General features: G+C 43.5%; 1 protein-coding gene and 1 long non-coding RNA gene across 2 annotated transcripts in view; one reads left to right on the top strand and one right to left on the bottom strand.

Moving 5' to 3' along the window:
- Nucleotides 1-3,244: 3,244 nt before the first annotated feature.
- LOC128113797 (uncharacterized) lies at nucleotides 3,245-12,135 on the bottom strand. Its single transcript, XR_008219670.1, has 4 exons — nucleotides 12,021-12,135; nucleotides 10,592-10,644; nucleotides 10,071-10,116; nucleotides 3,245-4,743 (listed from the first exon to the last, which is right to left on the bottom strand). It is a non-coding gene; the product is annotated as an uncharacterized LOC128113797 (long non-coding RNA).
- Rhobtb3 (Rho related BTB domain containing 3) overlaps nucleotides 11,709-18,035 on the top strand; it is a 53,047-nt gene continuing 46,720 nt past the window's right edge. Inside the window, exons 1-3 of the mRNA XM_052743725.1 lie at nucleotides 11,709-11,840; nucleotides 11,939-12,164; nucleotides 16,715-16,901. Of these exons, the coding sequence (XP_052599685.1) occupies nucleotides 11,839-11,840; nucleotides 11,939-12,164; nucleotides 16,715-16,901 (415 nt within the window). The 5' untranslated portion in view covers nucleotides 11,709-11,838. The remainder of the gene's footprint in view (nucleotides 11,841-11,938; nucleotides 12,165-16,714; nucleotides 16,902-18,035) is intronic.

Consider the following 18,035-nt stretch of genomic DNA (forward strand, 5'->3'; position numbering starts at 1 on the left):
GCTTCATGTTTTCATTTTTATTCTGTTATTTATTTATTTTCTGGGGAAGGGTGCAGGCCTCAGGGCTCAAGTGGAAGCAGAGACAACTTGAAGGAGCTGGTTCTCTCCTTCCCTTGTGGGGGTCCTGGGAATCAAACTCAGGCCTCTAGGCTTGGTGGCAAGCTCCTTTTCTAGCCTGGCCTCCTGTCTGGCCTGCATGTGTCTTTCATTCAGACCTCCAATGCCCACTGAAATTCTATTTGAACAATGTCTCAAGGGAGTTAGGAAAATGCTGTAAGGTATGAGGATTCTATGGGTTACATGTGCTGTTGTCAATCCCAAAAATTAAGAAATGAAGGAAAATGAAGGAAAGTGGGACTGGAGAGGTGACTAGTCGGAGAGCCAAGTTCAACTTCCAGCCCCAACTTAGTGACTCACTAGTGTCTGTAACTGAGTTCCAAGAGATCTGTGCCCTCTTCTGAGGCAGGCAAATGGTACACAAACATACAAACAGACAAAGCAACCATATACATAAAATAAAAATAAATTAAAACTGGTTGGGAGCTCCACCTCACATAGCTCCTCCCCAAACCCGCCCCTTCAGAGCCTGCCAAACACAGCTCCTCCCCCAGAGAGGCTCAGGATGACTCCCACAGGGATATATAAGCAGCATCCCTGAAAACAGACACGTGGTTCTTCTGGTCTCCTGTCTCTGTCTCCTCGATGTTGGGCTGGGGAATCACCTAGGAACACTTTACCTATTAAACCTGGGCTTTGACAATTTGGTCTGGTTCGGTTTGTTGCAATGGCAGAGAGGCCTTCAGTAGGCCTAAAACTTATCAAAAACAACTTTAAACAATGGAGGACAGTATTTCCAAGCATCCACTTAGCAGTGTGGGTGAGTCACCTGAGTCGGAGCCGCCGCCGCCCCTTCACTCACTGCTTCAGTCACTTTCTGTCTCTGTGCCCTGATGTTCTTTTCTCTCCTGCAAATTAGATAGCAACAGACCCTACTCCAGGGTCTGTGAAAATCATAAATCAGTGTTTGTAAAGCACATAATGTAGCCCCAGGCATACAATACATAATATGTAATTATATAAAGCATACAGTATATAAAGAATAAGGGGGAGAATTCTCATGCCTCATGCTTTAGGGAGTGAATAAAAATCACTTTTGAAATAAGATGAATATTACCTACCAAAGTTGGACTCATACATACCCTGTGATTTAGCAAACTCACAAATACATATTTAAAGAAAAGGGGTCCTGACAAGTTTGTTTCGAGCAGGTGAAAGTTAGAAATGACCTGCATGTCCACCTGCAGCAGGATAGATGATGGGTCACACATATCTCCATTGGTGCTCTTCAGCAATGGAATAGTGAACCACAGCTCAGGTAGTATGGCCAAACCTTACAACAACGAGCAAAGGACAGTGTGTACAGTGTGAGCACACTTGTGTCAGTGAAAAACCAGAAGAAAGACAAGCCACAATACACAAACGTATAAGGGAAAATAAACAATTGCCACAAATTCAAGCTCCTTATTCCCACAGTCACTGTGGAGGAGGCACAGTAAGTGAGTGTGTGTGTGTGTGTGTGTGTGTGTGTGTGTGTGTGTGTGTATGCAAGAGCATGTGTGTGTGCACATGAGTGAGTGGGTGTGTGTGCACTCGCATGTGCATGCGTGTGAGTGGATATGTGAGAGTATGTGTGTGCACATGAGTGCATGGGTGTGTATCTGTGTGAGTGTATATACATGCAGCGTGGGATAATCCCTGATGGTGCTCTGCTTTTTACCTAGAAACTTTTAGATGTTTATTTTTTTAATTATGTGCTAAACTATATGCAGGCATTTTCTGTACTTTCCTTGTATGTGTGTAGTGTTTCACAACGAGAAAGTTCTTTCCATTTATTGAAAACAGATTATTTTCTCATACAGTATACCCTGATTACAGTTTCCCCTTCCTCTACTCCTTCCAGTTCCTCCCTACCTCCCCTCCCCTTTGGATCCATTCTCCTTCTGTATTTCACTAGGAAATAACAGGCTTCTAAGAGAATAAGAACCCAACATGACACAATAAAATATAATAGCATAATGCAAAAACCATCACATGGAGCCTGGAAAGGCAACCCAGCAGGAGGAAAGGGTCCCAAGAGCAGGCCTGAGAATCAGAGACCCCCTTGTTTTCGCAGTCAGGAGTCCCATGAAAGCACGAAGTGCAGCCTGTGCTTGCTGCCCCAGTCTCTGTGAGCTCATATGCACCTGGCTCTGTTGATTCGGAGGGCCTTGTGCTCCTAATGTCCTCCATGCCCTGCGGCTCTCGCACTCTGTTTGCCTCTTCTTCTTAAGGTTCCCTGTGTTCGTTCCCATCTGCTACAGGAGGAAGCTCGTCTGATGATGACTGAACAACACATTGGTCTATGAGTGTAGTGGAATATCATTAGGAGTCATTTTATTTATACCTTTTTTTTAAACCGGTGGTGTTTGGTTTTACCATAGGCCTCCAGGCTGTCTAGTGTCTGGTTCTTGGTTACACCAGTGCCAGGTGTGGGTCCATCTCATGGAGTGGCCTTAAGTCAAATCAGACATTGTTTGGTGACTCCCACAAGCTTTGTGCCACCATTGCTTGAGCTTATCTAGCAGAAAGGACAGAACATAGGTCAAAAGATTTTTGGTTGGGTTGGTTTTTACATTTCTCTTTTGGTAGCCTGCACAGTATCTTCCCACACCAAAGAGCTAGAACATAGGAATGAGAGCTCCATATAGGCACCAGCTCAATTTCTCCATGTTCAATGACTTGTGTGGGTATTGTCCTTGGCAATGCCCCCCCACCTGTCAGATTTTGGAGAGAAACCCACTGTGTTATTGTTATCAACAGTCTAGGTTGTTTGGGGATTTCCATGGGACCCCCTCTACCCAACAACTCAATTGAAAGCAACCTAATTCTGCTACTGGAAGCCATGTTTGGTGACAAGAAATGGCCAGTTGGGACTCTGTATCCTTCAGTAAGAGACCTCATTAGGATCACCTTCATATATTTTAGGAAGTTTCCACTGCACTAAGTTTCCTCATCATCCCCCAAGCACCCCTCAATTCCAGCTGTCTCTCCTGGCATTCCCTCCCTCAATCCTACCTCCCCTCCTCCTCCCCATCTGATCCTCTCATTCCCCCCTGCCCCCAGTCTACCCATAAAATCTATTCTATTTCCTCCTCCCAGGGAGATCCAAGTCTCCCCCTCTCCCCACCCCCAGTCCCTTCCTCTATCTAACCTCTTTGGGTCTATGGATTGTATGTTGGTTATCATTTATTTAATGGCTAATATCCATATATAAGTGAATAAGCACCATATTTATCATTCTACATCTGGGTTACCTCTCTCAGGATGACTTTTTTCTAGTTCCATCTATTTGTCTGCAAATTTCATGATGTCATTTCTTTTAACAGCTAAGTAATACTCCATTGTGTAAATGTATCACACACACTTTCTTTATCCATTCTTCTCTTGAGGGATAGCTAGGTTGTTTCCAGTTTCTGGCTATTATGAATAAAGTAGTAGTGAATATGGTTGAGCAAGTGTCCTCATAAAACATAAAAGATGAAACATAAAAGTGGTATAGCTGGATCTTGAGGTAGATTGATTACCAACAGCTATAAACAAATTGTTTTTTCACAGACTTAACACACAGATAACATCCTATCATGCTGCATGTTCTGATGCCAGCTGGTTTGAATTGCCTGTGAGGTGTACTGGGAAGAAAGCTCATGTGCTTGCTCTCTCCTTAGTTCGCAATACTTCCTCACTTCAAAAGTGAATAATCTTAGTCAAAACTAATCCATCAAACACGGTGGCACATACCATTAATCCTGGCACTCAGGAGGCTGAGGCAGGAGGATTGTCATGAGTCTGAGGTCAGCCTGGGACACAAACAAACACAACAAAACAAACAAACAAACAAAAAAAGGCAAAAATTCCCATGAATCCATAAATGTTTACACTTCCAAAAACATTAAATAGATTAGCTTTTACTTTTGAACAGCCATTTTTGAAGAATAAGGAAGAAAATCTGCCACCTTTATTAGAGCTTTCTTTTAAGATCACACAAAAAGTTGTATTTTATTATTGAAGCATGGTCTAGAAAATGCCATAGTGCAGCAGAACCCAGTAAACATCCCAAAGTGGAAAGTGTTAAAGACATCAGCTTTCAGTGTAGCCTGCAACTTCCCACACTGCTGTTCCAACACTTGTGACTCTGGGTTCAGCAACTTTCTGTGCATATTTTGAAGGTCTTTGCTGACAAAGGAATGCAGGGTTGTTTTTTCCCCCATTTGTATTCAATGTATTATTTCAGATATTTTTATCTTGGCAAGAAGAAAACTATTTCCCCAGTGGTATGTTGCCTTCTGACTTTCATTTTTAAGGAAGCTCTAAAGAGCCCTTTTTAGCATTTACATGGAAGTATTGGTTTGAATGTACGATAGTTACAAATGCTCGAAACAGTCTTGGATCTTGCCTTTATGTTTGCACATTAGTTTTTAAATGATTAGTTAAATACGAGCAATCAGAATATCATTATTAATTTTAACATATACTTAGGGTGAAGTAAATGTCAGCACAAGTGGGCGTAGGTCCGTCGAGATGGCTTAGTGGATAACGGGGCTTGCTGTCGACCTTCATAGACTGAGTTTGACCTCCCAGGAGGGCGGGAATTGACTCCTGCAAGCTGTCCTCTGACTTCCACATGTGGCATGCATGTTGGCTTACCTTTTCAAATAAATAAATAAATAAATGACTGTAATTGTTTAATATAAATTCATACTTAAAACAGTATTCTCTAAGAACATTTACTATGGTCAGTTTTTTTTCAGATCTTAGTAGTTATAATTTTTTAATTTATAACTTTCATTTACTCTCTCTCTCTCTCTCTCTCTCTCTCTCTCTCTCTCACACACACACACACACACACACACACACACACACACACACACACACACACACTTGGCAGAGGAGGAGGCCGTTCTGTCCTCCCACCAGGTGTACCCTGGTTGGAACTAAGGTTGTCAGTCTTGGTGGGAAGGGCTTCTGGTTGCTGAGTCATCTCCCTGGCCTTTTTTTGTTTTTAACCTCACTGTGTGTGCCTCTCAACATGTGAGAAATGTTACCCTGAGCTGGGTACGGTGGCACACACTTTTTTTTAAAAAAATTAATTTATTGCACTTTTTTTAAAAAAGCTTTATTTATTTATTTATTATGTATACAGCCTACATGCCAGAAGAGGGCACCAGATTTCATTATAGATGGTTGTGAGCCACCATGTGGTTGTTGGAAATTGAACTCAGGACCTTTGGAAGAGCAGCCAGTGCTCTTATCCTCCAAGCCATCTCTCCACACCTTTAATGTCAGCATTTGGAGGGCAGAAGCGCGTGGATCTCTGAGTTCAAGGCCAGCTTGGTTTACAGAGTGTTCCAGGACAGCCAGGGTTACACAGAGAACGCATGTATGGGGAGTTGGGGGGACTATGTCAATTGTGTTAGGGTTTGTTCTTCCTGGTTTTTGTTTTTGTGTACTAAACCACTTGTAACCCCCTTAACTAGATACTGAAGCTGTCAAGTGCCTTCCTTGCCTACTTGTCCTGCCCTTGCCTTACAACAGTCCCCACACCCGCACCCTGCTCACTGAAGGATCAAGCAGGTGCCAGTACCTATCCCTTACTCAATATTAGTGCAGCTTAACTCCTCTCCTTTAGAAGAGTGTGTACAAACATTTATTTGTGAACAGAACTCTATTTGATGAAAATGGACAGAAAGCTGCAGTATTTAAGGAGACGGCAATGAGATTGATTGCTCTGATGCACTTTGGTAAGACAGCTCAGCTAACACCTCAGTTCACCCGGCCTCCTGAGGCTCCAGCACAAACCCAGCAAACCCCAAACACAATGGAAAACCTCTGTGCCAAGTCCAGCTCTCCGAACCTGCCATATAACACTTGCTTCCCCTCTACACACTTGGGTACCAGCTTGCTTTCAAGAAACTCCCCAACCTTACATGATATTTACAACCGGGGGGGGGGGGGGGGGGGGGGCTGTCACCAGCTCCCTGAGCTGTCCCACATATAATCCGTTACATCTCATTCTCAAATGAAGATTTCTAACAGAGCACATGCAGAAGGAGGACATCTCAGCCATTGTGAAAGAAAGATACATTGTTTGGGATGGGAGCCCTTCCTGTGTGTTCCCCAGTGGCCTTAAAGTTGGGGATACATCTTAGTCTAATGTGTTGCAACTTGTTTCAATTCATTCTTGAAAGGTCATATTTTTAAAAGGTACTAATTTAAAAAAACTACAAACACATACACTAAATAAAAATTTTAAGTAAAAAAGAAATAACAACCAAAAAATGATCTTAATATAATTACAGGAAGTATCTTTAAGATGTCAGGAAATAGACCATCTGTGACATTCTTTTAGCCAAGACAAATAACAGTAGCTACTGTAGCAATTGACCTCAAAATATCTGGCTAAACTCAAGAAAGATCTATTTCTCCCTCATACCGCAGTACAGTGCATGCTGTGAAGAGACTCTGTCTCAAGCGCCACACTGTGGTGCCAAGGTCTTCAGACTCGTGGCTTCAAGGTTAAACTAGCTTCAGCACGTTGGCAGTGTGTGTGTATCTTTAAAGTAAGTTTTCATTGTTTTGTATTTAAGATATTTTACTTAATATTCAAACATGCATATGTGTTTGGATCAAATCTGCCCCCCTTCCCCTCGAGTGCCTCTTCCCCTCCCCACTTCCTGTTATTCTCCCCTCATACGTACTGAGTCCACTTACTGTTGACTGTATGTGTGGGACCATCTGCTGGAACTTGGGTAGCCTCTCAGGGCCCACATCCCTGAAGAAAACTGACTCTCTCTCCCCCAGCAGCCATCAACTGCCAATAGTTCCTTAGGCACGGGTGGTACTTCCTGAGCCCCTCACCCATGCTGAGATTTTCACTAGCTTGATCTTGTGTAAGTCTTGTGCGTGCAGTCCTAGCCACTACGAGTTCATGTGTAAAACTGTTGTGCTGTCACATCTGACAAACACGGTTTTGCTACTGACATCTACTTCCTCTCTCTTACCGTCTTTCTAACTCCATTTCTATGATGATCCCTGAATTTGGGGTGAAGGAGTGAGATACAGATGTCCCATTTGGAGCTGAGCATTCTATGGTTCTCTCCCAACTCCCAGTTCCTGAATAACCGCTCAGAGGTTTATATTGTAAATGTTGGGCCTATAGTTCAGGTTTATTACTATCTAGCGCTTACATTTAAATCAACTCATTTTTATTAATCTATGCATTGCTACATGGCCTGTGGTTTACCAATTTCCTGGCATCTTGTTCCTTGGAAAGCTGGATCGTGTTTCTCTCCACTATGCCCTTCCTTCTCCCTGTATCTCTGGCTTTCCCGCCCAGCCTTATTCTGCCTGGTTACAGGCCAAAATAGCTGGATCAACCAATAAGAGCCGCATGTATTCACAGCATACAGAAAGATCACCCCACAGCATCTTAGCCTCTGCATGTTGATCTGTTGTGAGTCTCTGTGTTGTCATCTACTGTAAAAAGAAGGCTCTCTGGTGAGGGTTGAGAGATATACTGATCTATGGGTATAAAGATAAGAACTAAGGGGAAATTTGTCACCATGTCCATTTAGCAGAATAACAGTACTGTGTTCTCCTCAAGGGCCTATGACCTAGCCAACCACCAGCTTTGGCCTTGTTAATGGTACCAGGGATTGGCTCCATCTTGTATAAAGGGCTTCCAAACCCATCAGAAAGTAGCTCGTTACTCTCAACACATTCATGCCACTATTTTCCTGGGGGACATATTCCTCAGGCCAGTCATTATTGTAGCTCACTGGGTCCACAGGTGGTTAAGATAGTTGATAACCTTTCTCTCCCAGTAGTGTGCATAGACCTTTCCAGCGTCATGAAAGCTGCCCTGTGGGAACGAAACTTCTGAGGTAGTACTAGCTTAGCTTCTCCATATTCATGACGCAGGTGCGTTGGTGTCTTTAGAAATAGGGTCTTATCATCAAGTTTTGGATGGTAACTAAGAGTAATGGCCACAGCCTACAATGCTTGGGGAGGTCTATGGTAACCCACTGACCAACAACTCAAAAAGAGGTAACCCATACCTGACACTGGAATTTCTATTCAATAGCCTATGGTGTCTGGGGGAGGTGCTCCCCTTTACAGGGACATACCTTTTTATTTTATTTTAATTTTTGTTTTGTTTTTTTCAAGACAGGGTTTCTTAGTGTAGCCTTGGCTGTCCTGGAACTTGCTCTGTAGACCAGACTTGCCTTGAACTAACAGAGATCCACCTGCCTCTGTCTCCCAAGTGCTGAGATTAAAGGCGTGGGCCACCACCACTCAGCGAGCATACCTTTTCTTAAATGCTCATCAGGATTATATGCCATTGGCGAGAAAGGATCACACAGCTGAACATATATAGAAAAAGTTTAGAAAATCAATTATTTCTCCTGGAAGTGAAAATGGGTTTGGTGAGCATCTAGCGGTCATGTCCCATGGAGAGAAGGATGTTACTGCAGCTGTTAGGGACAAGGCCTGGGCCCTGGCAGTGCTAACAGCCTCAGAAACCAGTCCCCAGGAGGCCAAGTAGACAGACACATCATGCTGGAAAGCAGAGAAAGAAAAATAAGGAAAGAGGTCCAGTGACTCTCCAGGTGCATCTTCAGGGCCCAGACACAGAAGGCAAGGGGTATATGCACCTGGACAGTGTGGTCCCCTCCCCCATAAGCATCATCTCAGTTCCAGTTTCTCTTGGAAGCTTGACCCAAGGCTGTCTGAACTCTCGAAATCTCTTCCTGGTGACAAGTTCCTTATTTAGCCAGCATTTTACCCTTTCCTGCTCCCAGTAAGATCCCTGAGAGAAATTCTTTGCCAAAGGGAAGGGTACAAGTATCTCTTTAGAATTGTCTTCACTCCGGCAGGACACTTCCTTGGAGAGGCGGGCTTAACTAGAGATGCCCAGCCTGTAGCCAGAGTGTCACCGCGTCTGACCTCACCAATCTATTTTCTCTCGGCCTTGGTATTGGAACCTGCATGTAGCATTCACTTCATCTCTTGCTATTGGAACCACTGCCATGCGTGTTTCCATGCCTCTGACTTGCATGAGCTTCCAACCTCTTCCTCCAAATCTGCCCAACCTTTGCTTGTCTTTTGAGATGTTGTTTACTTCTCTGTGGACCCCCCTATGATCCATAGCACAGAACTAGACGTTCAGTGAACTTTTATTCCCACACTTTGTATGTGCTGCTGTTAACTACCGAGCACACTAGCTTATGTCAGAATTATCAAGGAACCAATGTATTTCCAAAAATATTGAGTATATTATGTGGGGAATGCATGTATTGAGAGTCTAGGAGACACTGACAGACTTAGCTTCTCAAGAGCATAGAGTAAACCCTGTGTCTCTTACTATCTCCCGTGTCTACCTATCCTGATTAAAATGCTCCCAACTGGAGGAGGAAAGGATGCTCTCTCCCTTCTGCCACTTCCCAGCCATATCTGGTATCTTTTTTGTGTGTTCTTATGCACTTTGTATCGTGCTTTAAGTAACAACAGAAAATTTACCATCTTAATCATGTTTTAGTGATTGGTACAAACCATATTAGCTATGCGTGCTTTGGTGTACATGTGATTTCTATATCTTTTTCATCTTCCAAAACTGAAACTCTATACCCATGAATAACACTACTTCCCTGCCCCAGCTCCAGAGCTCTGTCCTACTTCCTATCCCTAAGACCTTGGCTACTTCAGGTAACATATAAGTGGAATGATATGATACTCATTCTTTCACATTGGCTTCTTTCATGGAGCATGATGTCCTCAAGGCTCACCCATGGTGTAAGATATGACCAGTTTATTTTCATTTACAAAAGTCAGTTCATAATTCATTAAACAGCTATGGTCTCAGCTACTCTGGAAATTTGATATAGGAAGACTGCTTAGTAACCCTACAGTTCTAGACCAGCCTGGACAATATAGTGAGAAACCAACTTTTACAAGGTTCTTCGCATTTTCTTTACCTGTTTCTCCACTCTGGTGTCTTCTTTGTGTTTGACTGGTGGGACACTGGAGGGGAATGGTGAGAAAAATATGTTTTCTGTTGATCCAAGAGGAGATGTGACACAGCACATTGGAATCCTTCAGGATGGTTATTTCCAGGGACTAAAAGAAATTGTGCTTGGGTACAAAGGGAACTTGTTATTTATTTGAGACAGGGTTTCACTATGTAACTCTGGAGCTTACTTACTATGTAGACCACATAGGTTTTTGCTTTGTTTTGTTTTTACCAGTGACCTTCTGAGCCTATATGACTAATTACAGCTATTTGGGAGGCTGAGGGGGGAAGACTAAAAGTTAGAAACTTACCTGGGCAACACAGGCAGAGCTATCTCAAGGAGCAAAAAGGAATAAGTAAACAAAGTACATAGAGAATGTCTCCTGTCCTGCGGTACTTATGGGCAAGAAACTAATACACTGTTTCAGCTGAGCAATGCTGGTTCCTAATAAAAAGCCATCGACACTCCTGAGGCTGCTTACTTACCTCCATCTGCCCAGAAGCCTTTCAAACACAGCCTGTCTCCCAAAACAGGTCCACTGAGAAAAGAAAAAAAGCCCAATTTCAAAGCAGAGTAAATAACTAAAAGGATAAACAAGAGTCCTTTTAACAGTGTGTGAGAGATGCTTGGGAGATTTTTAATACTTACAGAGGAGCCCCTGAGTAACCCCTGGCCTGTCCTAGCATTAACAGTCTCTCGTGGTGTTTTATATTGGAGGTAGTCTGAGGCCCTTTAAGGGGGCATCCACAAGCTTTATTTCTGCGTGTCATCATGAAAGAATCTAAAGTATCCTTACATTAACATGATCCTTGTTTTTCAGTGAGCTATTATTAAATAATGCAACTGGAATGTGTGCTGAAAAGAAGAATCCAAGTAAACTGCTAAACTTTCTTTAAAACACACACACACACACACACACACACACACACACACACACACAAACACATTAAAAATCCCGACACTTCAAATTTCGAAATTTTTGTTAAAGTGTGCCAAATATAGCTTGCAATAGTAAATGACCTTTCTAAAGCGACATCCGCAAATTAATTGGTGCATGAACAAAGAACCTTTTCTGCAGCTTCATGAATGTTGCCTTTATTATTTTTTTTCTTCACAAGTAGGATTTTACAAAACAGCTGTAGGGCATGTTGACCACTGACAAAACGATAACACACTTTCGGTGAAGGCCAGCGTGGGCACGGGACCGCGGGATCCGCCAAGGGCTGCCCCCTGGCCGGGCTCTCCTCTGGTCCCCGGCGGGGGCCAGGCTGCCCCTCCCCCGCTCCCGGCTCGGGTTTCAGCCTTCCGAGTTCAGCAAACTTGCTGCAGGCGGATTGGCGGCGAGCAGCTCCCGGGCTCCGGCGTCGTCCCCGCGCCCACCGCTCCTTTGTGTCCCGCGGCCGCCGCCCGGGCTCTGGGGGGCCTCGGCGGGCAGCTCGCTCCCCTGCGCGGCGGACTCCCGGGGGGACACGTGCGGGGCCCGGTCACCGCGGGGCGGAGGCGGAGCCGGGGCGGAGGCGCGGCGACCAGGGGCGGCGACCGGGGATCCGCAGCGCTGCCCGCGCCCCCGCCGGCCGCTCGCTCCGGGCCCGCTCCGCTCTGCGTCGGCAGCGCCGCGGTGCAGGCGCGCGAGGCCCGCGGCCGGGGGATGAGCCGACTGCGGTGAGAGCGTCGCCCCGGCCCCCGCGAGGCCGCCCGCCGCCGTCTCCCCGCCGCGCTGCCAGCCGCGATCATGTACGTACGCGTCGCCGTCCTGCCGCGGTCCGGGTCCGGGACGTGCCACGCGCCCTGGCTGCGCCCACCCGCTCACCGCGCCCCTCTCGGCCCCGCAGGTCCATCCACATCGTGGCGCTGGGGAACGAGGGCGACACGTTCCACCAGGACAACCGGCCGTCGGGGCTCATCCGCACCTACCTAGGGAGAAGCCCGCTGGTTTCGGGGGACGAGAGCAGCTTGTTGCTGAACGCGGCCAGCACGGTCGCGCGCCCGGTGTTCACCGAGTACCAGACCAGTGCGTTCGGGAACGTCAAGCTGGTGGTGCACGACTGTCCCGTCTGGGTAAGGGGCAGCGGCTGCGCGGTGCCCAGGCCAAAGGAGCCTGTTGTTTGGACCCCTCCTCCCCTCATTTCCTATTTTCCTGACTGCCTGGCGAGAGGTTATTAATATCACTATTTTTTAAACATTTTTGGCAAATCTCGTCCTTTGTTTCAATTTGGAGGTGGTGGGGCAGCCCAGTCACAAAGCACGTCTGTAAGGGAGAAAGCCCCAGGGGAATGTCAGTTACTGTGCTTGACGACTGTGGCTTGTCCATAGTAGACAGCTGAGAGTTGGCTGTGCCATCCCCAAGGGACGGGGTCACAAAGTTCCACTGGCCAAGACTCATGTTTTCATGTCCACCCTGTGGAGCACAGGGAGATGTGTTATATAAATACCGCCCTTTACCGCTCACATAGGCAAAAATACTCTTCTCTGGGACAGAAATAGTATGGGAAAAGGGAGAGGACAGGGTTTGAGAACTAATTTTAAATGACTCATTTGTAGACTATTAACCTCTGGAAAAAATTATTTTTAGTGATGCAAATACTCATGTATTAGCCTTCGTTTTAGTGATTAATAAAACAGTAATACCACTAACATTACTTAGCACTTTGAAAAAAAACTTCATGTTTATGATAGTTGAATGAAAAATATCTATTCTGACTCTTGAGTGTTTGATAACAGGACAAAGGAGTCAGCTCCTTGACTTGCAGATGCCTGTGATTCCTTTGCTAATATTGTAGCTATATGTGTTTCATATATATATATATATATATATATATATATATATATATATGTATATATCTGAATGAAACTTTTGAATCTTAAAAAAGACACAAATTAGGTGAGATTCTTACATTAAAAAGACAGTTTTTTAAAAAGTATGCTACTGAGGGGAAATACCATACTTTTGAGCAGAAGTGTGCAGAACATACTGAGAAATTTTCTTGAGCGTATTGCCCTATTATGGAAAGAAGACGCTCTTTGACTGGAAATGTATATTACTGTGCTAAAATAAATTTTAAGTAGACTTTTCAATTAAAAGGATGGACTTAACCTTCAGGTATGACAGTGATGTTGGTGTCAAAGGAAGCCACTCGGGAGGACTTGTGGCTGCTGTCTGCAAGCACGGTTACTTTGGGCCCTTTTGTTGTGAAAGATCTTATAGCCTGAAAGTATTACTTGCTCAACATACTGTGGAACAAACCTTTAGTGGATTGATGAAATAAATACAGAGAAAATAAAATAAGATGACTTGGGATGTTGGAATTGTTTCTCTTGGTTTTAAGTTGAGCTGTTAACCCTTTCCTACCTGTGTTCATTTAGCAAAGAGCCACACATTTTATAAAAATAAAACAGAATCTTCAGAATGGGCGAAATAAGCTTTGTAGTCTTTCTGGCTGTTACAGCTTGTCAGGCGAGTCTCGTTTGTGTGCTCGCAGTCTGTGACACCTAATTTGTCACCAGGGACAGTGTCCCAGATTAGGACGAGTCTTCAGACAGTGAGTTACATATGGAGTTACTCACTCTGAGCTGCTGCTTTTCCCCCTTGAACCTAAGTAAATCCTGCCAGAAATAGGAAGGTTGGTTATAACTGTCAGCTGGCATTGGCCTATGTACTGAATCAGAATATCAAACGCGGCGCTTTTGACAACAAAAGGACGTGATTTCAGACCCCCATATTGCCACTATATGTTTTTGGTAACCTTTCACCTTCTCAGGCTTGTTTTCCTGTCTGTCCTGGAGCTGTGCTGAAGGGTAAAGTCCCCAGTGTGGAGGCTGTAGGTGCCCTGAAGTGATGGCTGCTGTATAAAGTGCTGTTATCACTGTAGTGTAGTCATATATCTCCTACGTTAAACATGGGAGAGTTTCTCACGTCAGTCAAGGTTGATGGCAATGCAGGGCCTTCAGTGTACACACTAATCAACAGGATGAAGTCCTTGTTTCCTTGTAGGAACTCAGATTTTTTTTTTAAAGATGAATTTGATTCTCCAGTGTGGCTCCAAGTTTGCTGTTGTGTAACACCCCAGTGGAATCCTGGAACTGACGTACGTGGGATGGGACGCATGGGTTTCCTCTGTGTTTCTAGAAATCAGTGAAGCATTTTCTCTGTGACAGCTTAAAAAGAAATGTGTCCCCGCTGCCTTGGGGTTGGAAGGAGCTGGGAGTGCTTCCCTTCCAGAGTTACTTTCTGTAGATTGCTAACCCTACTCTGGCTCCTTGCTGCCTCTTGTACTTGATGCTTTTTATGTAAATCGGCTTCTAATTCATTAGATGAAGTTCATAGCTTAGTTCTGCTACCTCTCTTTTTTGCAGTCATATTATTACTTAATTTCATATTTCTAGATTTTTATTTTTCTGTCTGTGAAAAGTATGTTCCAAAACAGGGTTAGCTGAGCCTCCTGGCTCATGCCTATAATCCCAGCACTTGGGCAGAGGATTGTGAGTTTGGGCCAGCCTGGGCTACATGAGAAGACCCTATCTCAAAAAACCTGGAAATGAATGAATGAATAAAAAATTAAACTGAGGTGGTATATTCATATTTTCTTGTACAGGGTTTGAATTTCTGGATTGTATTACAAATAAAAGTGTTTATAGTTGTTTTACCACAGAGTAAATCAATAAGACCCAAAGCCTCCTTTCCCCATGTTTTATCTCTCCAGTAACTCTGGAATTCTGAACTATTTGGAATGTGAAAAAGTGATTTCTAACTTGTTCTCTGGGCACTAAATGGCTGCTCGGTACTGGTCCAGTTTATAATTGGTTTTGAATCCCGCATGCCGGACTCGTCGGTTGCTGCTGCCACCCTTCTGTCCACACTGTGCTGCATTTGCATACTCTGAATCTGAATATTTACAGATACAGTTGGGACCGATGGGTTTTTGTCATTTGGGACTCCATGTCCTCACTTTTCCCCGCCCTTCCTCCCTCCCCTAATACTAGATCACAAACCACTTTCAGCCCTTTGCCTTTGGCACTGACGGTTCAGTTTGCCTCTCTATTATTCTGTTATTTTGAACTCCTTTCAAATATGCTGTATCCACTCTGTTTTTGATAATGCATCCCTATTTAAAAATTCTGCAATGCAGCTCTCATTCTGAATAAGTTTGCTGAGAGATGGGCAGGTGAGGGTATGGAGATGGGACAGGAGCTTCTCTCTACAAAAGGGCATTTCTGTCATGCGCTAGAAGCAGTGTCACATAGATCTTGCTTGATTGGCCGATTTGAACACTTTTAACCTTGTTTTGGACTCACATACCAAAGTGTAAACTTCCATAGCCCAACAGTTTTCTAGCCCTTGTGTTCCCTTACTCTAGCTTGATTATATCTTAGAAAAAAGCCACATGAAAGAAATGATTAATTATTAACTAGAATTTAAGAAGAAAACTATTTGTGCATACTTGGCAGTGAAATTAAGATGGCATTTTCTTTATAAACTATTTTCACAAAAACCTTGCAGAGAACTAAGTTCCATAATAAATTACATGTGATTCTAGTTCTAAATATGAATATTAACTACAGTCTTATAGTAAAAATTTCTGAACAGTTTTATCCTGAATTTTTAGTGTATGAGCTAAATACATCAATTGGTAACAGTCCTTTGCAGTTAACAGCTTGTAATGTACAATGTTATAGAGGCATATTTTTCCATGCTCAAATATGCACTATACAAATACAGTATAAAGTTAGAGATTATATGTGAATTTCTTCAAATGTGTATAAAATGAAAGGAATACTACAAACTTCACAGTGTATTGCAGTTCAGAACAGGCAAAAATCCTACAGTGTCTAACTGGGTCACAGAAAAGCTTCTGACATCTAATGCATAATGTTACACCTTTGAAGTTGCCAGTGACTAAAATCAGCATCATTTCAAAATAGAATAATTATTTAGGTACAGATGGTGGAAAGAGGTTGTTCATTTCATCAAACTCCAGAAGGCTTTAGGTAATGGGACTTACTAGTACATAGTTGTTTAGGGTAAATGAAGAAAAGGTGTTTTGAATAAATGGTCAAGCATCAGACATATTCAATTTTATGTAGCTACCCATTTGTCTTAGTTATTTTCCTATTGCTGTAAAGTTACTTTCCATTGCTTAGTTATTTTCCTATTACCATGACCAAAGCAATTTGTAAAGAAAATATTTCTTGGGGCTCACGGTTCCAGAGGGTGATCATCAGGTGGAAAATGTGGCAGAGTGTGGTGCTGGATCAGTAGCTAAGAGCTTACCTCTCATCCACAAGTACGAGGCAGAGAGAAGGATGACTGGGAACGGTGTTGCCTTTTGAAACCTCAAAGCCTGTCCCTCCTCCAACAACTCACCTCCTCCACCAAGGCCACACCTCCCAATCCTTCCCAAACAGTTCCACCAACTGGGGACCAAGCATTCAATCTCTATGGGGCCATTCTCATTTAAACCACCAGACCATTCAAAAATACATTTTCATAACTTCTCAAAACCAACATACACTAAACATTTAGACTGATATGTTATAACTGATCTGGAAATAGTTTGGGGATTGATTTGAAGATAAACAAACTAAAAGTTGATGTTTGCATTTTTGTTTAGGACATTTTTGACAGTGATTGGTACACCTCCCGAAACCTAATTGGGAGTGCTGACATCATTGTGATCAAATACAATGTAAATGACAAGTTTTCATTCCATGAAGTAAAGGATAATTATATTCCAGTGATTAAAAGAGCATCAAACTCAGTTCCAGTAATCATTGCTGCTGTTGGGACCAGACAAAATGGTAAGTACATGATTTTCTTCCTTATAATGAGCATGCAGGTACCATGTTTACAAAGCTACGTTTATTAATGATTAATTATTAACACAGTTTTATTTTTTGAAAGCCAAAAGGCCACGGGTTCAAATGCCAGCTGTCATTTCATTGTTCTGTGCAGTAATCGGACATCAGAGGAGAGGCTCACAAACTCCTGCTGTGATTTGGGTATAAATTTTCCTTCAGGTTGCTCTTCTGCTGTACATCAGTAATTGTGTTCTTTTGACACAGGCTGACTTTGAGCCATACTAATCTCTCTGAAGGTCCATTCGATGGGCAAGTATAGATTATCCATGAAAAGATGTGGCCATGTGAACAGGATTGTTCGGCACAGAACAAGGAGTGAGCCGGAAACGTTTGACAACACTGCCCGAGGAGAGGGCTGTTCATTCCCACGTGTTTGGTGGGTTCCTGGTATTCAGGCTGTCCCTGCCTCTGCTTTTGTAAAAGTATATGACCATCACATATCTCAGGGCCAGCTCAGGACTCCCTTTGATTTGGTAGTATTTATACATTTACTCAGTGGGTGTTATTTCCTTGGTAAGGCAGTCTTTAAATTTTAATTTTAATTCTTTGGGGTTTTGTTTAACAACTTTTTTTTTAAATTAAGGTATAGTAGATTGTGTTAGTTAGGTGTCCATCGCTGTGATAAAACACCATGACCAAAAGCAACTTGGGGACTGTTACACTTCCAGGTAATAGGCCATCACTGAGGGAAGTCCCCACAGGAACTCAAGCAGGGCAGGAACCTGGAGGTGGGAACTGTGGCAGAGGCTGTGGAGGAGTGCTGTTTACTTGCTTGCTCAGCCTGCATACTTACAGAACCAGAACCACCCAGAGGTGGCACCACCCACAAGGAACTGTGCCCTCCCATGTCAATTATCAACCAAGAAGATGTACCATAGGCTTACTCACAGGCCAATCCAGTGGGGTATTTTTTCAACTGAGGTTCCCTCTTCCAAAATGTCTCTAGCTGGTATAAAGTTGACATAAAACTAGCCAGCACAGTAGGGAGCACATGATTTGCTAACCTGAGATACAGCTTAATGTGTCTTACTTAAGCATTCAGTCATATCATGGACGAGGGTTTAGAATGTTTAC

This window comes from Peromyscus californicus, unplaced genomic scaffold (genome assembly GCF_007827085.1).
Source record: "Peromyscus californicus insignis strain IS unplaced genomic scaffold, ASM782708v3 Scaffold_18__1_contigs__length_77618521, whole genome shotgun sequence".
Taxonomy (NCBI): domain Eukaryota; kingdom Metazoa; phylum Chordata; class Mammalia; order Rodentia; family Cricetidae; genus Peromyscus; species Peromyscus californicus.